Below are 22,987 nucleotides of genomic sequence, written 5' to 3'. Positions count from 1 at the left end.
GCCCGCCCAGGCCCTCACCACTGCGCAGCCCGGGCAGGAGTCGCCGTTCTCACAGGCCCGACGCCGGGACTGTACGCCGCCCCCACAGTTGCTGCTACACTTGCTCCAGGAGCCCCAGGATGCCCAGAAGATGGGTACCGGGCAAGGTGTGTTTTCGTTACAGAACCTGAGGGGGGTATGAAGGGAGAGGGTCATCACTCTAGGGAGCAAGCACCCCCTTCCCTAATAGGAGGTCCCTGGGAGTGCAAACTGGGGAGGACAGGAATCCACTGAGTGGCCCGGAAAATCCCGGCTATTTTCTACGGAGCCGCCCCCCCCCCCCCCAAAGTCTGGGACCTCAGGGCTAGCTTCTCCGTCTCAGAAATCCCCAGCCACAGCCAAGCTCACCGCTCCTCCCGGCTCTTGCCCACGCAGATACGGCCCCCGTGGCGGGGAGCGGGGTTGCTGCAAGTTCGCTGGCGGACCTGGAATCCTATCCCACAGGTCGTGCTGCACAGGGCCCACGACGACCACGAGGTCCACGCCCCATTCCTGGGGGGTCGGAGGGGACAGAGACAGATGACCTCTGAGCCCTAGCTTCTCTGATCTAGTCTACCTCTGGGCAGTTGGATTTTGTTGTCAGGAAGGGCCAGACAGTGATTCATTCATTCATTTGTTCATTCATTCCTCAAACATGTCTTGAGAGCCTTCTGGCATATGTCAGGCTGTGCTCAAGACTAAGGGTACAGAGACAGGACATGACCTCTACTCACAGGGCAAAAGGATGCATTCTCTAGAGAAGGCCCCAGTTGCCTTTCCAATGTGCAAACTTTGTTTCAACCTTCTTGGTTAGCCAACCCTTGCACTCATAGGCATGCTCCCTTCCCTGTTCTACCACTGCACGTGCATTGCTCCAAACTCAGACACCACCCACTCTTGTCTACTTTGACTCCAATTTTCAAATTTTGGCTCTACCGTTTACTGGCTGTATAAGCCTGAGCAAGCTACTGAAACCTTCCGTGTGCCTCATCATACTCTTATCTTTAAAGTAAGGATAATGATTGTATTCCTACTACCATGAGGTTGTTGTGACAGTTCAATTAATAAATGTATACAGAATTAAGTTATTTTAAGAGTGTCCAGAATTGTGGATTAGTTGTGATAACTACTTTATGGACTCCCCAGGTGCTAGGCAGTGTGCAAGCACTTTATATATAATACCTCCTGTAACCCTCTCAACAACCCTTGGGGTTGGGAGTGTAACCCTCACCTAGAGAAGCTCAGAGTGGATAGGTGGCGTGGCCAAGGTCACACCTCCAGACAGTGGCAATCCAGGATTGGCACCAGGTCTGCCTGCCTTACCAGCATCCCATGCTGTCCCTCATGTTTAGGACAGTAAGGCTTATTAAGGCTAAAATCTGTCCAGGGGTGACTCCCATGTCTGTCTAGCCTTCCTCTTTGTATCACGAGCTCCCACAAGGCAGAACTTCTCTCCCACTAGAATGGAAAGTCCCCCAGGGCTCACGCTTCCTGCCTCAGACTTTAGCTACTTGTCTAGTCCCTTGCAGAACCCTGAAGTGGTTTCCATCCCTCAGGGCAGACACCTGGCTGCGGGTGCCGCAGTCTAGGTTAAGACAGTAGCCATGCAAGCCCTGTATCCTCACATACCTGGAGCAGTTGGCGATGTGGATGGCTGGCCCCACACAGTCTTGGCCCCCACAGCGGGGTTGGGGGGTGTCACAGGCTCGAGCCCGACATAAGCAAGAGCCTGAGTTGTCCCCATCTAAGTGCTCACATGGTTGCCATGGTGACCACGGGCCAAAGCCCCCATCCTGAGTCACATTCCGCACCTGCAGACACACATCCAGGGGTTGGGGGGGGGGGGTGTCCAGTCATATAAGGCAGGGGTAGGGAAGGCACAAGGTTCTAGGGGATGTTGGATTCTGCTGGGGAGTCAAAGCCTGTAATAGTGGGGAGAAGTTCTGGGAGGGGTGGCACAAAGGGGTTCTCACAGGACACGCTGTGATGTTCTGCGTCCAGAGGCTCATGTTGGAGCTGTCCTCCAGCGTGCTGCAACGTTGCTGCTTCCCGTCCCAGCCGCAGTATGGATCCCGTGCTCCCAGGCATGCCCTACCAGACAGAGGTCCTGACACTCAAGCCCACTGGCCTCCCAGCCTCACCAGCATCGCAAGAACACACCTGGCCACTCCCCTCTGGGCACCCCTTTCCAAATCCAGTTACCCTCCACAATGATAAGTTCATTGAACACTTACTGTGTGCCAGGCATCATTTTAAGTGCTTTAGAAGCGTGAAAGAATTTAATGTAACAAGCCAATAAGGAAGCTACTCTTATTGTTCCCATGGAGTCTGCAGAGGGACTTTCCATTGGCCAAAGGGGCCAGGGATGTTGAGGGCTAAAGGGATACACAGAAAAGTCAACGGGTTGCCCCTTTTGGTGTCTCCAAGATAGAATACTTCATTTCTCTTGAAACTTCAGGGAGAGTCACCTGTCAGGTGAGTTCTTTATTTTTAGTGAGTTCAATAGATCATGTCTCCAGACCAGGCTCCAGAGAGAAAAGAGGTTTTATGAAAGACCTTATAGAGAAGAGGGTGGAGCTTCCCCCTTGTCACCAGCAGAGGTCAAAGAAGACAGTGCTGTCCCTTCCCCAGCAACCCATGACCTTGTATAAGGGAGGCCATGCTTGGAGCTTCAGTGAGTTAGGACCATACTCTGGCCCACCTGGGAATGCAGAACACTCATCTGTTACTCAAGAATCTGACTCCACTTTATTCACTCAAGCACAGTTTGTATAAACTGTACAGTATAGTGTGCTCATATTTTCTTCTAGGATCAGTGGTTTGATTTGGGGGCGTTTCATCAGCAGAATGTGTCAAACTAGACATCGTGGGACTAAATACAATACATGTGCAAACGTAGTCCCAGCAACCTGTGATTTTGAGATTCTGCTCACTGGCTGACATTTGGACCAAATTGGCTGCTAGCAAATTCAACCAGTAGAGCCCACTCCTGAGTGTATTCCCCCAGCTCTCAGAAAGGGGTACACACTCTAGGAGCAGCTGATATTGCACTTTATAAGCATCAGACATTAAATTAAAAAAAGAACTAGCCATGACTAGTGGTTATTAATAATAATAAATAAGATGCTATCTATCAAAAACAAAAGTCTGCCAGGAGAAAAAAATGGATAAGAGCAGAAAATTTGAATCAGTTTACACAAGATAAAAGCAGAAGATCCAGGAGAAATGCAATTTGCCTCATGCTACTTCTTTCATCTAGGGCCTAGGGCCTAGCCAGTTCTAGAACAGTGGTTCCCAGTCTTCACTGCAAATTATAATCTCCTGGGGATCTTTTAAAAAGCTTAGCAAACAGACAATGGTGTGGTGAGGGACAGAGGAGGGGGGTGAGGCGGGGTGGAAGGGGTCAATGGGGAGAAAAAGGGACATCTGTAATATTTTGAACAATAAAAAACACACAACTCATTCAAATACTAAAAATAAATAAATAAATAAATAAATAACTTAGCAAACAAACGAAAACCTGCTTTTATCTGGGCCTTTGGACTGGAGCAGGCCCAGGCACTGGAAGCTTTTAAATACTCCCCAGGTGATTCTAATGAATAGCATGGTTGAGACCTGCTGTTTCGGGGCCACTTTTGTAAACACTCCAAAGCCAAGAGATTAAGTGCCTTTTCTCTCCAACCCAGGACAGAACAAGAAAAGCCTCAGAGTAGATTCTAGCCCCAGCTCCCCCTCCCCACTCAATGGGGGTCCCCCACCCTCTCAGCCCTGGGGCTGGTGCCTGAGCCCTCGGGTCCTCATTCACTGCTTTTTCCAAATGAAACTCCAAAGCTTACAGAGCAGGAAACATTCTTAAGAAAATTAAAGCTCCAAGCAGGGAAGAATTAAAGTGTGTCTCTGCCTGGAGGATTGGGTGCCACTTTAGAGTTTCTTTCGTAAGAGCAGCCATCAGACCAATAATGCATCACCATGCCTTGTTTACTGCAATGTCTCAAGCAGCCATTACAGAAGCGAACAGGTTCATTCCCGGGGCTCAGATGCAGGACAGAGATGGATGGTGGAAGTTGCAAGCAGGCAGTTTCCAGCACCATGCGGCGAGGCTGTAGCTGGGAGCTGTCCAGGGTAGCAATGGTTGTCCCAGGAGCTTGCGAGCGTAGCTGTTATTGAAGATGGCAGCAGGGTGGCCCAAGGCCCCCTGGCAGGGAGAGGAGTCAGGAGGAGATGCTCTCTGAGCCTCCTTCCCGAGGGAGCTGGGACAGAGGCCATGCCCCTCCTGTGCAGCCTGATCGGCGTGCTGGAAGGAGTAAGGGGTGGTTCATGCATAAAACACCTGCTTTGTAGAGCCAAGCCAGCGTTCATCGCCTCTGCTCCGCCTCCTGTGAGCCCGGTCCCTCCCTGGCCAGGCTAGGGTTCTGGCTGTGCCCCATGGAACTGAGATTTGCCTGAGTGAAAGGAGGGGGCTGGACACAAGCCCCTGGATTCTGGGCAGAGGAGGGGGCCTGCTCTGCTTGCCCACCCTCGTCTCCTGCCAGCTTTGGAAGGAATGAGGTGAAATGCCTATCCTAGGATAAAACCCTGTGTCAACCCACCTCATATTGTGCAAATTCTGGTAACATTGTATGATAGACAGTTGGCTTCCATGCTCTGGAGTGCACAGTGTGGTGGCTGCTCAGGTTTACTTTGGTCATTTTATTAACTTTGCAATAATGAAACCTCACGTTTTCCATTTTTACATCCACCTATAGCTTTATGGCAGTTTTCATTGTACACATAAATGTCTCTTACCCCAAACTCAGGAAGCCAAATAGGATGAAAGTTTCAGATTCCCAACTGACCTCTTACTCACTTGCTGTTACACCTGGCCACACTATGCAACCTGCACGTCCCCTCACTGCAGCACCATGTGTGGGGACATGTCCTGGTGGCATCTTTCTCTCATTATACTGCAGACCCCATTAGTTCATATCTGGCTAGAGCCACATTAGCTCACGCTGGCTGACCATCTGCCCCACGACAGTGCTGCCCGCCACTGTCTGATTGATCTTTGTAAAACACCCATTCACGCTGCCTGTCATTCACTCCACTGCTCTAAGACCACGTCAGTGCCCACAATCACAGGGTTCGAATCAAAATCCTCCCTTGGCATTCTCAGGTGGCATCAATCCACTTTCCAGCCCCATTCCTCACTCCTCTCCTGCACCAACATCCTTTCAGGCCAAATCAGGAAGGAGCAGTCATGTGGGGAAGGCCACTTTATGCTTTGGCTGGGTGTGGCCCCTGGCAGAATATAAAAAATACTGGACACTGAGTTTGCCTTCAAGGATTTACAACCTCTTAAAGAACAAGGCCCATGTGAAAAGTTGAATGACAACACAAGAGTTAAAGAACACAAGCAATGGGGGAAATGCCATCCTCAGGTAGCCTGTGATTCATCGCCAAGTAGCCCTGTCTGTATTCAAGGCTGGAGACTGTAGACTCCAGAAAGCCCAGGAGGTTGGAGGCCCCTAAATGCACTTCTGGGGATAAAAAGGCATAAGGACACTAGCTACCACTTATGACTCACTGGGTAAGTGCTTCATGAATATTAAACTCTAATATCATTTGCTCCATCACCATTTCCTATCTTCCCAATGAAAAAGCTGAAGCCCGAAAGGTTGAGGAACTTGAAGATCATATAGTTAGTAGGCAGTGGAGCTGAGATGGAAGCCCAGGTGTGTCCAATTCTAGCGTATGAGTCCCTCCTGCTACATACACCCCGTCTCTCCACCCACATTAGATACAAGCCAAGATCTCTCTCCCCAACCACACGTTCAGAGCTCTGAGGGAAATGAAAGTGCTCTAGGCTTATTTCACCTTGCCTCGCTTCTCTCACACTGACAGCCCTGCAAAGTGCTCTGACCACGGGAGGGCTAAGTGAATATTTGGGGCTGAGGAGAGCTTGACTGTCTGCCCACTGCCACCCCTCCCCCTCCCCCCTGGCTGCCACATCAGGACTATCTAGCCTCTTCCCCTGCCCTCCAGGCCTCTGCCCAGCTCCCAGCACACCCCACTGGGGCTGGAGGACAATCCTTGACAGCAGGAAATCCATGTGTCTCCCAAATCCCAAGGACAGATGGGTACAGCCAGGAGGTCTCTATGTTGCAAAGGCCACAGGAGCCCATGTGGGCTGTGGCTATGCCAGCTAAAGGCAGTTTTTTATTAGCTCAAAAATGAGGGGGTGCAGCTTCGGGGAGGTTCACGTGGTCAGAGGCTGAGCTGTATCTCCATTTGGCTTTGGGATAGCTTTTGTTTTCCCTCTAAATGCCAGTATCGCTGTTGCCAAGTGTGTGAATCCACCTGAAGCTAAGGTATGGAGAACTGATCTCGGAAGTAGTTGGGAAAGGTATGCAGTCTCCACGTGGTTCTTCACCTCCACCCCACCCAAGCCAGGCCTCTGTGCCTCTTATCTCTCATCTGCCCCCACCTCTCCGTAACAAGCACTGTGGTTTTAAAGATAAAGACCACTCTCTGAACAGAGGAGACTGAGGAGAAATCAAGTGGGCTCTAACTATGGGGCTGATGACAACAGGGATGACAGCAGCGACCATCACACCTCCTGGCAGTGACAAGTGGCTTATGCTGATTATCCCAATTAACCTTCACAAAGCCCTGCCAAAAACCCGCGGAGATTTTATGAGGAGGAAACCAAGATTCAGAGAGGTTAAGTGACTTGTTCAAAGGCACACAGCTGGAGACTGAGTCAGGATGACACCCCCATCCAACAAACTTCAAAGCGTTCCTTCGACTGCACGATTGGTGGGGATCAGCCCGGGGAGGTCCGCCGCGCGCCGCTTACCTCTGGTTGCGGTAGGAGGCGCACCTCTCCAGCGGGACGCGCAGCACCCCGTCGCTCAGCCCCACGAAGAGCGCGCGGGCGCTGTGCAGGATGCGCAGGCTGCGCAGGGGCTCGCGGCGCCCGGGGGGCAGCACCTGCAGCTCCTCCAGGTAGCAGCCGCGGAGGCTGCGGCTAGTGGTGGACAGTGCCTTCAGGATGGTGCCCGACTCTGGAAGGGTCAGATGAGGGTGGCCTTAAAGGGCCGGGAACCTCAGAGCCCCAGCCCTAGCCCCTCAGCCTCCTCCCACTCTGCGCCCAGATGCGGCTGGTGGGCTCACCAGTGCCGATGTAAAGCACATGGTAGAGTGTGTCCTTCGCCTGCACAAGGTCCACCACGAGGTGTGAGAAGCGCACACTGTCCTGGGTGACGCAGGGCTCGGGCGTCACGGGCTGCACGGCCTCGCTCATCAGGAACAGGCGCTGGGCGTCCTGCAGGCTGCGCTCCGTCAGGTTCTCGTTGGGGCCCACCTCCGACAGGGTGCCGCACTGCGCAGGGAGGCCAGTCACACGTGCAATCCCCTAGCTCCCTCCTTCCTCATTGGAACACAAGTGGTCACGGGCACACTCCGATTCTTCAGGCCTCCCCCAGCATCCCCGCTGAGCCCCCTGCACCCTCTTCCAGGACCAGAAGCCTTTTCTATGGGAACTAAGGGAAACAGGCTGGGGAGACGGGACAGGAAGGACCTACCAGGGCTGGGGAAGAAGAGGGGGAGATGCAAAGGGGACTGGATTATCTAAAAACTGATTATTGGAGTGGGATAACAAGTGTCCTCTGATCTCACGATGTTGCTGTAGGTGTCCTCCCCCCCCCCCATTGGGCCAAACCCTGCCTTCCCTCTCCTGTGTCCCTACCTGCTTAAGTTCTTCTGCCTTCCAAACCAAAACTGGAAAGCAACTATCATTTATTGAGCACCTACTACATTGCAGAGACCTCACACGTATCTATGAGGTCAATGGAATTATCCCTACATAACAGATAAAGAAAAAGCGACTCAAAGAAGTTGAGTGACTTGCCCAAGGTCACATAGAGAGAGGGCTAGATCTGGGTCAAGACTGTTGGACTGCAAGGCCTGAGGCCTTTCCCTGCTCCATTCTGGCCTGGGCAGGAAGTTGGATGGATATGAAAGTCCACCATCAGTAGCTTCCTTTGCCCCATGGGTCTTTCCCCTTCTCTGTCACAGCACTGGGGTTGCTCATACTACGCAAGGCACCCAGTGCCCTCACCACTCCTGGCATTCAGAGACCCTCCAGGCACTAGTATCCATGTAGACTGAAAGCAAACTCCAGCTAAAATCCCCAAATTCTGGCTAGACAGATCATGTGTGCTCTCCTGGTCCCTACACTGAGTAGAACTGAGATCCCACCTCCCTACCTCCCTGGAGGTGGGGTCACATTTAGAGATGGCTCAGAGCATGCTCCCTTGCTGTGTCCCAACCTCTCTACCCTTCTTGTTCCACAGTCTTAGAGATTACCACCCTCTTAAGGGACCATTGTAGAACCCCTCAGATGGGCACAGACCAGCAGGGACAGGTTTGAGAATCAGCTTGTTGCTGGTAGTCTGGTGGAAGGCGATGTGTGCAGAGAGGGGCAGGGAGGAGAAGCTGTACCTGGAAATTGGGGATGGGGTTGGCGATGGGGAGCCAGGCAGCCCTGGGGTTCTCCTGGTAGCGAAATGGGCCATTGAAAGCTTGGGAGATGGCACTGAGGTTGAAGGCGCACACAGCAGAAGCAGCGATGCTATTTCTGAAAGGCAAGAGATGGTGGGATGCTGGCCCCCCCCCCATAGGCCTCAGCACCCTCTTTGACCCCCACAGCCAACAGTCTAGTCACTGCCTGGCACAGCTCCAAGGTCGATTAAACACCTATGATGAGTCTGGTGCCGTCTGAGTGATGGGTGTCAGAGAGGAGGAAACATGGTCCCCATGCTCTAGAAACCCTCTGGGAAAGACCCACTGATGAGAAGTCCTGGTGGGTTCCTCTGTGTTACTTTCTCATTCCCTTCCCTTCTCCTGTGGAAGGGTCAAATAAAGTCAGTGTTTTCAAACATTTTATCCATGGCCACTGTAGGAAATATGTTGTATATTACAACTCAGTATAACACACGCATATATGCACATACACACATATGCAATGAATTTTTATGAAACAATACTTACCCTTATTAAATGCATTATACTCTGATATTTTTATTCCAGTCCATTGTTTTACTTATTTTATTTTTAAAAAGTGGGTTACCAAACCACTGATATATTGCAGCCCACAACACCCTGAGCCAGATACCTCTAAGACCACTCTCAGTCACAGAGTCTGATGTTTCTGAGTCTGATGCGAACAGTTCAGAGATGACACCCCTAAACCAAGTGTTTTCAGTTCTGTTTTCTGCTTTTAGCCCCTTTCCCAAATGTGTCCATTTCTGCCTGGTATCAGCCCTGTTGTCTCCCCCGGATGCTGCACTGTCCTCTGGGCTGGCCCCCCTGCAGCCTGCCTAGTCTTCTCTAATTCATTCTCCACTCAGCAGCCAGAATGTGTGTTTCAAGATGCACAACTGAGCTAGTCTCTGGCCTGCTTCAAGCCCTTCAATTGCGCATTTTTCTTAGGATAAAGATCAAAACCCTTAAGGCAGTCTACAAGGCCTGCAGGACATAGTCCTCCCTGTCCCAGCCCTTCCACCTGCTCTCCTGTCTTTCTCCTTCACACCCCCTAGGCTCTTGCCACACTGCTCTGGCTCAGTTCCTCAAACATTTTTTCCTCCCCAGAAACTTTGCATGTGTTGTTCCCTTGAGCTAGACTGCTCCTCTCCCCCAGTTAATTACTATTCATCTTGTGGATGTCACTTCCTACAGGAAGTCTTCCCTGATTACCAGCCCTCCATAACTTTAGAGGTTTCTCTGCACACTCACTGCCCTTTGCCTTTGTAACATTTATCTAGATTAAAATTGTAATATACTAATTGAACTTTTGATACATTAATATCACAATTAATAATAATCACCCCCTCTAGAATGTAAGCTCCTTAAGGGATAGATCTGCTCTTATAACCTGGAACCCCCCCTCACCTCCAAGCCGCACAACAAGCACTTGGCATGGAGAAGGCACCCAATGCAAACTATTTACCATCCACACTAATGTTGATATTTCTCCTTGATGCCTTTCCAGTGGCCCTTGCACTTTGCTCTCCTTCTGGTGCTGATTGGCAGGCTGGTCATTAAGTCCTGGCTGTCAGCTCCGGGCCTGTGCGGGCTGTGCTGCATGTCTGTCTCCCTGGCCTGGATGGCCTCTCTGCTCCTGCTCCTCAGCTTTACTCTCATCCCTGGACAGCCCCTCACACTATCCTTCCTATAGCTAATCTGGTCCTCATCTGACACCTGCGATGGGGGCCCAAGGTAAGCAATCACCTGTCTATGGCTCATGTGTTTCTTATGTTCTTACAAAGAACCCTGCACAGTGTCCTGTATAACAAGTGCTTTCCTTGGTCTCTGCCACCCAGTCAGCATTCTCTCTGTGAACATCACCTGACTGAGTCAGCCTTGACATAGAAGGAGGTGGGAGAGGGCTCATGACCTTCATGAGGGTTAACCTTTCTTACACCTGGGAAACAAAGGGCTCTGATCCCCAGCCTGTGTTTTCCAGTGCAATCAGGATTGCCAGAAGACTCTGCTGGGTAGGGCTAGCAGGGCCCTGGAATCCTGAGGTTGGAAGGGACTATAAAGTAGCCCCTCTGAACCTCCCCAACAGGCTGCTGCCAGGCCATTCCGGAGCTGCCATCCCCTTATTCAAGGCAGCTATTTCACTTTCATCACCAGCAAGTTCATGAAGCTGCAATCCAGCTCCTTTTATTTCTTCATATCTGTCCTAGGCCTGCCCTTCATAGCAACCCAGAATAAATGCTGACCACTGCAGGGGCAGCAAGTTGCAAAATCCTCAGATGACCCGCTGCAGAAGACACGGCAATCCCCATTCAGAAAGGAACAAGACAGAGAGGGGCTTTCCTGAGCCCACCAGGCTGCAAGGCCAGACCAGAATATGTCCCGGTGTCTCAGGGAAGTGGTGGCCAGGGGCAGGGACTCACATGTTGGTGGTGAAGACCCCATAGATGAGGTCCTGCTCGGGCAGGTGGAAGGCACTCTGCAGCTCGTTGTAGTAGAAGGGGACCTCGCCCGGGCGGGAGCAGTTGAGCCGGGCCTTCATGAACGTGGTCCACGTGTCCTCCAGCAGGAAGCGGCCCCCCACGTCGTTCTTGCACACGCGGGCCACCCGAGAGTACACGGTGCGCCCGCAGTCATGCTCCACCGCGTTCTCGCGCAGGAAGAAGTAGGCAAACAGCCCAATATCATAGGCTGCCACAAAGTTTGGTTCTGTGGGCAGAAGAGGAACAAGGGGTGGGTCAGGCCAGCAGGGAGGAAGGGGGCAGAGTCGGGAGTAATGGCCTACTTCCGTTTTCCCAGATGGGCATCCTGACACCCCTCCACCAGCTTGGTGACCTGGGGGCCCTAACCATTCCCACCTCCAATGCAAAGTGCAGTTATAACAATAGTTAACGTGCATTACTGAGCACTCAGTGTACCAGGCACTACTATGAGTACTTTATATGGATCAGCCATTTTATTCTCTTAACAGCCTGTGAGGTTAGTACCGTGATTAGCCCCATGTTACAGATGAGAACATCGTGGCACAGACAGGTCAACACTTGCCCAAGGCCACAGAGCTAGTTAGTGGAGAAGCAGGGATTCAACTCCAAGGGGCAGGAAACTCATGCCACCCTCCCCACTCACTTCTTTCCCATAACCACTCCTCCAAATCAATTCCTATTCCTTTCTCTCCCCTCATTGCCTGCCCTCCACCTGTCCTGGGTACTCAGGACATCTGTGATTTCAGCCAGAGTCCCTCTCCTCGGGCAAACACACGCCCACTCTGGGCCTTTTGATGAAGTGAGTGTGAGCCCTTTCAGAGGTTGGGCAGGGAGGAGGGCTGATGGGGGGTCAGGGTGGGCTGGTGGGTCAGAACTGGGGGAGCCCACCATTGGGGCTGTGCCTGCTTACCATTGAGCCACTTGGAGTTATACTGGGCAGTGCGAAGGGGCGGCCCACTGCCCAGGCTTCGGTAGATGGCAGGGTCCCGACCCGAGAAGTCGATGACTGTGGCCGCGTAGAGCTCCCCCTGGGAGGAGATGACAGCGGTGGAGTTGTGGCGAGGGTCGTAGGGGCAGCGGGCCACGCCATTGATCTTCTCCATAGTCCGGCTGAGGTTCCCCACCTGGGATGACGGGGAGATGGGGGCGCTTTTCCCTGAGATCCAGGGGCTGCCTGTTTTTCCTCACCTCAGCGTTTTGTTTCCTCCTGGGCCCCTGGCCTCTGTGGGCCTCTCCCTCCCAGCATCCTCCTCAATGCCCACCCCACAGTCTCTCTGTGGGAGCAGCCTTCATGGAGGGGGAGGTTGTGCCAGGAGCTCCACCAGCCTCTGACCCCTGCGGTAAGGTAGACTGATAAAACACAGGCGGCTGAGTTAAATTTGAATTTTGATGAACAATAATAACTTTTTAGCATAAGCATATCCCAAAATCTTGCATGGGATATACTTGTGCTAAAATATCGTTTGTTGTTTATCAGAAATTAAATCTAATTGGGCATCCTTTCTTGTTTTGGGGTTGGTTTCATGGTTGTTGTTTGCTAAACTTGGCAACCCCACTCCAAGGCTGTGTGCCTGGGCAAGAAAGCCTCCCGGTTCTCTTTCTGACTGTCCCACCCTGAGCGGCCCCCACCTGTCTGCTGGAGCACACTGGGGAAAAGGCATTGGTCCCACACATGAACACTTTCCGGCCAGCGACAATCAGGACTCGCACGTAGTTCTGACATTCCTCCTGAAGCAAGAAGGGGAAGTAATAAAGGGACAAGCTCTCCAGGCACAGCACTGGGTGTCTTTCCCTCCCCACTGCACCACAGGTATTTAAAAGCACTCCCGTGTCCCAGCTCCACCCGAAGTTCAGGTGGCAGCCTTGGACATCCCCTGCCCCCACACCTCCCTCCCAGGCCGTCTCACTGCATCACTGCCCACTCGGATGCTCAGGGCTGACCCTCCCCTGCACAGGAGCCCCCAGTTCATCCAGTCGGGGCCTCTACACAGGGAGTCTTGTGCCCACAAGGTGCCCGTCCATCCCTGAAACCACAAGCCTCCTGCTGGCCCCAAGCCAGGGCCCTGGACCACCAAGGCCACATACCTCAGTCTTCCCTTTGCTTTGGCAGGAGCGGCGCGTGTCCTCGTTGGAGGCCCACTCTGTGGCCTGTTGGAGGACACAGAGGTTACACAGCTGTGCCACTCACCACCAGGGCAAGCAGCTGTCGGGGTCTGGGGTGGACAGGAAGCTGGGAAAGAGTCAGGGACAGCCTGCAGGGTTAAGGACCAACATCTACATGGGCCCAGAGTGCTGCCAGATCTCCTTACCCAGAGCAACACCCTCCCCATCTGCTTGGATCAGGGGAGGCTGGAGTAACAGCTTCCTCACGCTGCACCACCATGCAGCTCCGTCCTAGGACCTTCCCAATCCGATCCTTCCTTCCCAGGTCAGCAGGGAGCTGGAAGTGGTCCAGAGGGATCTTCAGGACCACCCCAGGTGAGTGGGAGACTGGAAATGTGCCTCCATTATGCACCAGATGTCCCTCAAATGAGTGGTAGGCAAGAAAGGCTAGATTTTGCAAACCTCAGAGACTGGAGATCTACTTAACTTTCCCACTACAACCCTGCAGAGTGTTTTTGTTGTTTTTAGATGAAGAAGCTCAGGTTCTTTGTGACTTGCTGCTGGTACACGGTAGAGCAGGGACTGGAACCCACACTCTTGATTCAAGGGCTCTGTGTGCTTTTTTTCTTTATCCCACCTCTCAAAGACCCAGCGCTTCCGCTTTCTGAATTGCTCCCCTCCCTCCACCCCTCTTGCCCCCAGCTCTGCACTCTGTTTCCCTTCTTGCATCAAGCATGCTCTATCATGGGGTAATGTGCTTGGGGACACAGCTTTCATTCAAGGACCCAGAGGACACTATCATGTTCCCACGTGCCTATGGCACTGGGAGAGGGCCATTCCCCTCCCCCTTCATCTATTCTGTTTCTACTCTCTGAAGGTCTCTCCCAGCCTCTGAAAGTGCAGCTGGAGGGAGATGGGATACCCTTCAGGTCCAGGCAATGTCAACAGCCCTGGTGTGTGGCTTATTAGATATTTCTGGATCACATATATAAATATGAACTGCCTATCTGTCCTGGGAGAGGGAGCCCTGAGCAAGCAGCTCTCCTATCCAAACAAGGAAAATAAAATAACACCTGCTTTCAATTTCTAACAACGCTCCTTCTAGCTGTGAAGTCACTGCCTACAGAGCTCCAGGGGTCCAGATGTGAGAGGGCAAGAAGGTGCCAGGAGAGCGAGCAGGGCTGCTCTCTGCTTTCCAGATTGCAGCCCACCCACAGCCCCAAGATGGTTGCTTTGTGGGGCAGAGGGAGGGCTGACTTTTGCAGACCCTGGATCCAGGAGCAGGTGACAAGTTTGGCCATGCCTCAATCAGACCTATGAGCAGGCTGGGCTCATCCTGCCATGGCAGGCCAGGGGCTCATGCTCTGCTCCCAGACCTTGGGGAAGGGCAAATGACCCCTGGCCTGTAGCCACATAGCTAGGGAGTTCATTTGGACAGAAACAATGGAGCCATTGTCATAAACAGGGCCCCAGCAGCTTCCAGGGCCTCAGCAGCTTCCGAAGCGAAAAGAAAAGATCAGGTAGAAAAGAGTGGTGACTCACAAACACTGCTGGTGTCCAGGCCTAAAGCTCTGGAATGTGGGACGTTCTGGGGGACCATGGCCAAAGGGCCTAACTGGGGCATTGGGGTGCCTGAGCACAGGGGCACTTTGAAGGGGTCAGGCTTGTTCCTAAGGGGGTGGGAATCCCACTGGGTGGGGGGCAGATGTGTACAGTCAAGAGGAGTTAGATAAAATTACCCTGGGCTGAACCCCCGGACAAGCACTATGCCAGGGACTTCACACACCTTCTCTCTTTGATCCTCAGCACAGCCAGTGAAACAGGCAGCCTTTTGCTCACTTTACAGGTGAGGAAAATGAAGCCCAAAGAAGTTGAGCAGTATGCCCAAGGTCACAAAACTAGTAAGCAACAAACCCAAGATGCAAACCCAGACAACAGACACCAGTGCTCAGCTCTCTCTGCTGCATCCTGCAGCCTCTCACAGCGAATAGATTTCTCAAACCAAAAGCTAGAACATATGGCCTGCAAAGAAGATGCAAATTTATAATAACAGCACAGAATGGGTTTGAGTCATTTATTTTTATTTTATTTAAAAAACTGTTTGTATCAAAGTAATGATGCACAGAGTTGAAAAAGTTAAATAGTATGGAAAAAATTATTTAAAAAAACCTGAGTAACCTACTCCTCCCATACCCTGACCTCATTTACCAAGGACAACTACTTTCAACTGTTTCTCTCTGTGTGTTTTTTTACTCAGTTTCTCAGGAATATGTATCAATCTGACTTTGTCTTCTGACTTCCCTGTGGAGGTAAAGATTTTCCCCGCTTGCCCATGCCCATTCTCTCCTGCCTCCATGCGCACAAACATTACCCCTCCCCAACCTCCCATTATAATTACATAATGTTAATTATCTTTAATATAATAGTTAATGTTTTAAATTAAAAATTAACATTGGTATTGACATTAGTATTATGACTATGTAAAAATTGTTCACTGCTACCAACTAACACCCTAGATTACACCATCGGTTGTAACATGAACCACTAAGAAAGAATGTGCGCTGCCAAACTCTTTTATTACTTAAGTTTTAACGTAAATTTATTGACAGGGCTCTTATTTAGACATTTTTAATCATATATTGGTCTTACGCACACAAAAAAGAAAAATGTAAGCAGAATTAAGTATCCTTAAACCTTCTTTGAATTCATAGTTCACCTCTTCTGAATCACTTTTCTATTCAGGTGTCAGTGCTCATTTTTTGTGTTGTTGTTTATTTATTTATTTATTTACTTTAGAGGAAATGAGAGGGAGAGATAGAAACATCAATGATGAGAGAGTCATTGATCAGCTACCTCCTGCACGCTGTTCTCCAGAATTTTCTTCCAAGCTATTGACCCCATTCTGCAAGTTTGTATGCTAGCACTTTCTTGATCTTACTGGAAGGTGTCCACAGAAGGTCTTCAGACAAACCAGGACTCCTATTCCCTCCTCATATAATCCGAAAGTGGTTAGTGGACTAAAATGTCAGTTGGTTGGTGTCGTAGAATCAGAACACAGGAATGATGACCAAGGTCAAGCATAGGCAATGACAACTCCATCAGGACTGCAGTCTGGCCAACAGTGACCGGAAGATGCCTTCAAGTGAAAGACGTGGACTGATCTCAGACTCTTTAAAAATGTGAAAACATGTGCATCTGAGAATTAAGGAAATTTGCCTATTCTGATGAGGTATCCTTTCTTGATCAACTTCTTGTTTTGCCTGAATTGCATAATTATCTTGAATAATATTCTTCATTTGCTTGTTTTGCAATTCAAATTACTAATTTTCCCCAAATGCCCAACAGGCGTTACAAATCCCTCTTGATGTTGTTTGCTAACTACACACAAATGGTTCAGATATTCTATGAGTTCCCATCCTCTTCCTCCTGCCTGAGTGTAGACTGAAGCCTACTGCTTGCTTGTTATACCTGGCACTTACCTTCTGTCCTCTCCTGTTCGCTGAATCCCATGTTTCCCTCTTCCTTGATTAATGTATTTTGGTAGAACACATCTCCAGTATCTTCCTAAGAAAAGGAACATGGTAGATCAATTTTTAAAAATTCTTGCATGTCTGATTCAGCTTATCTTCATACTTGATTGATAGTTTTGGTATAGAATTTTAGGCTGAAAATAATTTTTCACTCAGAATTTTAAAGGCATCTATTCTTCCATTGTCTTCTAGACTCCAGGGTTGCTATTCAGAAGTCTGATGTAACTCTTATCCCATCTTTGGCAGTGACCATTTTCTTTAGGCTCTAGGAGCTTTTAGGTTCTTCTCTTTAGTAACTGAATCCTGAATTTCACACTGATGTGCCTTAGTGCAGGTCTCTTTTGGGAACTCAGTGCTCTTTCAGTGTAAAGACTCATCCTCTGTTTTGGCAAATTTTCTTATGTTATTTTGTCCTTAATTTCTTCCTCACCTTTTTCTCTGTTTTCTTTTTTTGTAACTCTTCTTAATCCAATCCACTGTTAGCTCTTGTGCATTGATCTAGTTTTCTCTTATTTCTCTCCTGTTTTTCATTTCTTGTTTTTTTGTTGTTGTTCTAATTTCTGGGAGATTTTTCTTCAACTTTATCTTCTAAATTCAAATTTTATTTCCATAATCACATTTTTAATTTCCATATTTTTAATTTATTGTTTTATAAACAAGATGTATTTTTATATCTCAGAAGTCTATTTTTTCTAATTAATTTTTTAAATGTTTTCCTTTACTTCTTGCATTGAGCCTGTTTCTTACAGCTTCCTTCATTCTGTTTGCCTGTTTGTTTTGTTCTTTCTCTTTCACTTTAGATGCTTTCCTCAAATGTCTGGGGACTTGGGGCTATTTGTTTATATTAGAAAATAAATCTCTAACCATTTCCCACTGAAAGGAACAAAGACTTCTTAGAGAAATGGCTGATTCCAGTTCTGAGGTTAGAAAATGTTCAAGGTGAGCCTGAAATATTTCCTTATAAATAGCAAGGATGCAACAAAAGATGACTAACATCATGGGGTCAAGGGACCCAGAAGCGAACTTGAAGCAGCCCCCTAGTGGCAAAAGATGGGATAGTCATGAAAGATAATTGCAATGGATAGATAACAATGTTTAAAGCCATGAGTCTGCAGTAATAAAAATAATAGAATAAAATTAATTGACCACCATTGCCACATACTTACAACTGTTAAATAAAGACAAAGTATCAAACATTTATTCTGCCCTTTCTACATGACTGTATCATTGGGTAATCAAATAGTAGATGAGGAGAACTTTCTCTTTGTCTAAGTAGTCCAGCTAATATATTATAACACCTAAAGAATTAATGGATCCAGGAAACAATCATCAGTAGTTGCTAACATAAAAAGCCAGAGAATATAAAATACTATTCTTTAAAAAAGTATAAAATAACACCTATAAAGTAATCTTGCTGGAATCTAAATGGAATAAAGTTTTTAGATCTCACAATCAATTTACAGATGATACCGAGGATAGGGGGACATGTTAAGTTATACCATTTGGATTGCAATCAGCAAAATCCAGATGGTGGGAAACTCTACAGGACACATGACCAGATTTCTTCAATAAATAAATTGCACAAAGAGAGGAAGAGGAGAAACATCATTCTAGCCTCAGATCTCATCAGTGTCCTCTCCTTTTGTGGAGTCATCAAATTTGGAGCCTCACCAGTTGGGTCTTTAGAGAAAGGGTCTTAGTCTCTCTTTGTTGGGGGAGAGGTAAAATGGAGGAAAGGATGGTTGTGTGGGATGGGACATGAGATCTGGGTTCCAACCTCTCAATTTAGGGAATCTGAACCATTCCCCCTTTTTAGGCTTGTACCTCATCCTCACATTCCACAATATCTGACACCCCAATTTCTGAGCCTTCTGGGAGTCGGCTTGCTTCTCTGCCATATCCCCTCTGTAAACTGTTCTGCTCTGCTAAATCAGCTGTGATTGCTCCATTCACTCTCTATCTCCCCAGAATGCGTTTAATCTCTTGTCCACTGACGTCTCTTTTGTTCTGTCATTGTGCATTTGTGCCTTTAAAATCTTTCACTGTCCTTTTCTGGAGTTTTGTGAAGGAGTCAAGATAGACATGTATGACCAACCTGCCAAACATAATGCTTTAAATTAAGACTGTCCCAGAAATTCCAGGATGGCAATCTCTAGTAGCAGAGTAACTGCATGGTTTTCAGCTATAGGAGAAAGCAGGCGAGGCAGCCAGGAAAAGGATTATCGCCTTGTAGACTCAGCAACTCCCCTGGACACCAGAGACGATGGCTGGACATTAAAACATCTTTTGAGTATTAAGTCCACTGCTCAGCAGAGTTTAGATTTCAAACAACTCTAGAGCTGCCGACTAGCTCAGAGAATGTGGAGATAACTAGAAGAGAGCTCAGAATCAGCCACGCGCCTACCCAGGCCCAGGCCCAGGCCCAGGCCCAGCCCCAGATGTGTTCTGATGCATCTGTGCATTCCAGTCCCCATTTCTGCACTTGCAGGACATCTGGCAGCCCAAGATCAGAAATCCATAGCAATTAGACCTCCAGCCACATTGTCCTCTGGTCACTCATCAGCTCAGAATTGCCAAATCCAACTTAGTTCATTATGCAGCAGCCCCCGACGCTGTTAACCACTTGCCACTTTTCCTTTCCCAAAACCAGTTTAATAAGTTACACTGATAAATAACCATCACAGGTGAGCTGGTTTGATTTCCCCTCCCCCCTCAAGTGTGTGTGTGTGTGTGTGTGTACACTCTGCCCCTCCCCCACCTCCCCTCCATTCAGTGCTTGGAAACTTGAAGAGACTTGGTATTTTGATTTTTCTTAAGGGACAGTAGTTTACATAAATTGTTTAATAGGAGTTAGGTACTCAGAAGTCCTTTTAATGGACACTGGTTTGCATGAACTGTTTGCACTTAGATTTTTCTTTAAGGGATGTTAGTTATTTAAACTATCAATAAAGCACTGAGTTTTAAGTTTGGTTAAATCATACCCTGGGGCCACAGGAGAGGACGAGTGGGCTGTAATGGAAAGTTACATTACAACCATGGGTACCCCAGACAGTTGGAGAGTAAAGGAAGCTGGGCTGGGGTTGGAGTGCAGCTCATTTTTAGCACTTGTATGCTACGAGCCACCAGTGATTGCAGATGTTGAGGACTGAAGGTTTATAAGCAGGGACCTTAAGCCACATACAGGGCAAAGGAAGGGTGTTTGCTGAAGTCAGGACTTTCTCACCAGGCCTGATGACCAGAAGCTGAAGTCTGCTGCTAGCCTATTCAAGGGAATGCTGGACAGCCCACTCCAACCTCTCATTCTCTCCGCCTTGTGACCAGATGGTACCCCCAATGGCAAGGACGTGGGCATGCAATGTATTTTTTTCTCTTTTTAGTTTTGTCGAGAAGAATTTCGTCTGTGCTCCAGAGGTTCAGACTAAAGAGATGACCTGAGAAGGTGGTAAAAACAATTCCTGATGTACTTGGGACTGATTTGCAGTCCTTCAGAGAACTCCCTGCCCCCAGCATGAGTTATGGGCTCACCTAAGATATCTTCCCATAGCTGAGATCGACATGAGTTGGACTATCATCAAGCCAGAGAGTCCTAACATCTGATAAGGTACAAGCCAGGAAATGAGGGCCAGCTTCAAAGACTCCTGGGGAAGCCAAATCAGTTGGGTGGCATCTACAGAAAAGGTCTTCTCCACATCCTAGAGCAGCAGATCCTAAATCTGGCTGCACACTGGAATCACCATGGAGGTTTTACAAGTCCCAGTGTGCGGCTGGACCCCAGAGCAATTAAGTGAGAGTCTCTGAGGGTACAACCCAGGCATCAGTGTTTTTTGAAGCTCCTCTGGTGATTCCAGTGGGCAGCCAGTAGAGAAGCACTGCCTAAAGTCAGGCTAGCTCTAGTCTCATCCTGATCTATGCTATTCAGCTATGCCAACCAGAAACCTGGGTGGCACCACTGTGGTCCAAGCCTTCCTAAGCCCTCCAGCTCTGCCAGCTTCCTCAACTCCAGGGATCACCTTCATGCAGAAGACAATGTGCCTGGTGCTCCCTGGTGCTGTGACCTGTGTTTCTGCCACCTGAAGATCTCTTTCTCTCTTTTTTCTCCATCCCCACCCTGCAGACTAAGTTCAACTCTCCCCATCACTAGTCTGGACTATTGCACTTATGTCCTAACTGGCTTCTCCACTAATCCATTCTCTGCACTGGGCCAGGTGATCAAAACATCAAATCTACTTCTCTGTTTTAAACCTCTTAAGGAGCCCCCAATGCCTTAAAAATAAAATATGGAGCTCTCTGTTCAGCAATGAAGACCCTCTGCAACGTGGCCTCTCTCTCTCCCTGGGTCTCATCTCCCAGCCTTATCCCACTCACACCCCATGATCCTGTCACACCGGACCCCTCAGTCCTCCACCTTATTGCACTCGTTTGTGTCTTCTCCTCAGCTGCCAGGCAAACCCCCATCCTTCCAGCTCCAGTCCAAGGGCAGCTCTCTGGGAAGCTTTTGCAGACTCTGGTGAGCCCAGTGGGCTCCTTGTGCCTCCTGGCCACCGTTACATCCGGCACATATTCCTCCCTGTAGTCTTCACACAGCACTGCCATTAATTTAGTATATCTGTCTCTCTTCCCCCCTTTAGCCCATTTTACTCCTCCCAGGAGACCTTTGCAGATGATGGAAACCTAATAAAAAGCCACTGCCTGAGCTCAAGGCAGCACCCCTGGGTCCACTCTCTCCTGCCCACTGTGAATCGCCTCTGTACCAGCTTCCCCCAGACCCTAACTGCTGGGTTTGGCATCTTGGCTTCATTTTCTGTGGATGCCAAGAGAAAACCAGGCTCTGGATGGGCAGGCCATGGGGTGCTACCTCTGGGGACTTCCTCTGCTTTGCTCCAGCCCAGCCAGGCTCCAGGAACATGCCACATGGGTCCCATACAGGAAAGGGAATCATTTACATCTCATATGCTTGCTCCTTAAGGCAAGGGATGGAGCCTGATCCACCTTTAGATCTTAAATGCTTGGTATCATGCCTAGGACTAGACCTGAGCTTTAACAGGTATTCAATAAAGTTTACTGGGAGGTGGTTAGGTGGATGGATAGGCAAGTTGGCAGGTAAGGGTATGGACAGAGGATAGGCAGACCAATAAATGGATGAATGGAAATTTCCTTTCAGTGTTTTCTGGTTTCTTCTGATGGGCACACCTTTTATGCTCCCTTAAACTTTCCCCTCTGGAAACCAGCTGCAATGGCCCCTGGGGTATAGACCCAGGTAAAGCTAGGAAAAAACAGACCAGAATGTCACACCAGCTCACCAAGGAGGTCTCCCCTTCCCCAACTGGCCTTTGCAGTGAAACTTACCAAATAGCCCAGCACCTGCCTAACAACGTGTACCATTCTCTAGTTAGTTATATGTCGCTGACATAAAGTTATATACATCTTTTCCTGGCTGTACTGTGAGACCTGAAGGTCGAAGACTCTGCTGTCTTACTGCCCCCAGCTCAGTTCAGATACACAGTAAGTGCTCAATGAATGCTTGATCCCTGGGAGACCAGCAAGCCTCCTAGACACGAGGACTGGGGCTCTCCCCTCATTGAAGGAGAAGAGATGGCCTCCCTTTCTCTAGAATGTTCAGCCTCTGTGGAGAAGGTGTGGCATCTGTTTCCCAATCTGGGGTAAATGTTCTGGATCAAGAAGGCCCATTAAAATGCCTCCCAGAGCACTTAGGGAATTATGCTCAGGGAGTCCTTCTTGGCAGCAGATAATAAATAAATCACAGCTCAGCAAAAATGCTGGGTGAGAAGGGAATTGCTCAGGCCAGGCTAAGAAAGGAACCAGGACACTCTGTCCCTGAGGCCCAAACTCAAAAGCCCTCCTGTGGATTTAGGCGCTGAATTTAGGATGACCAACCATTCCAGTTTTCCCAGTCCTGGGCTGGTGTTAGCACTGAAAGTCCTGCATCCGGAGGCTCCTCAGTCCCAGGCAAGGAGGGCCAGTCGGTAGCCCTAGCTCTGGTGTTCTTTCCCTCCCCTCTTCGGCAGCTCCTCTGCACGATGTGGGAAGGAGCCCCACGTGTGCTTCCATGTTCACATAGCCTCATCCCCACTTCCAGATATCTTCCCAGCAGTTACCTCGACAGCTAGTGAGAGTGCATGGCCACTGAAAAGAGCCTGGGGCTCCTGTTTTCAACCCTAGGGGTTAAATTTTGAAACTTGCTCCTTGCACTGCCCCAGCAGGGCTCCCAGATACCAGGGATGTTACAGGGAAGAGAAGGGAAGCAGATGTACCTGAAGGAGGGAGACATTGGCAAGGCTGAGTCTGAAGAGGTAGTTCCTGTGAAAACAGAAA

The 22,987-nt window shown here is 49.3% G+C and overlaps 1 protein-coding gene across 1 annotated transcript in view; it reads right to left on the bottom strand.

Annotated features, from left to right (window-relative positions):
• SEMA5B (semaphorin 5B) overlaps positions 1-22,987 on the bottom strand; it is a 109,088-nt gene that overhangs the window by 4,236 nt on the left and 81,865 nt on the right. Inside the window, exons 4-15 of the mRNA XM_081138474.1 lie at positions 22,927-22,972; positions 13,107-13,169; positions 12,651-12,749; positions 11,932-12,145; positions 10,962-11,247; positions 8,500-8,635; positions 7,171-7,378; positions 6,854-7,061; positions 1,992-2,109; positions 1,648-1,829; positions 388-531; positions 19-166 (exon numbers count right to left, since the gene is read on the bottom strand). Of these exons, the coding sequence (XP_080994600.1) occupies positions 19-166; positions 388-531; positions 1,648-1,829; positions 1,992-2,109; positions 6,854-7,061; positions 7,171-7,378; positions 8,500-8,635; positions 10,962-11,247; positions 11,932-12,145; positions 12,651-12,749; positions 13,107-13,169; positions 22,927-22,972 (1,852 nt within the window). The remainder of the gene's footprint in view (positions 1-18; positions 167-387; positions 532-1,647; positions 1,830-1,991; positions 2,110-6,853; positions 7,062-7,170; positions 7,379-8,499; positions 8,636-10,961; positions 11,248-11,931; positions 12,146-12,650; positions 12,750-13,106; positions 13,170-22,926; positions 22,973-22,987) is intronic.

This window comes from Miniopterus schreibersii, assembly GCF_964146895.1.
Source record: "Miniopterus schreibersii genome assembly, chromosome: 5".
NCBI lineage: Eukaryota > Metazoa > Chordata > Mammalia > Chiroptera > Miniopteridae > Miniopterus > Miniopterus schreibersii.
This window is presented reverse-complemented; position numbering and strand designations above follow the sequence as displayed.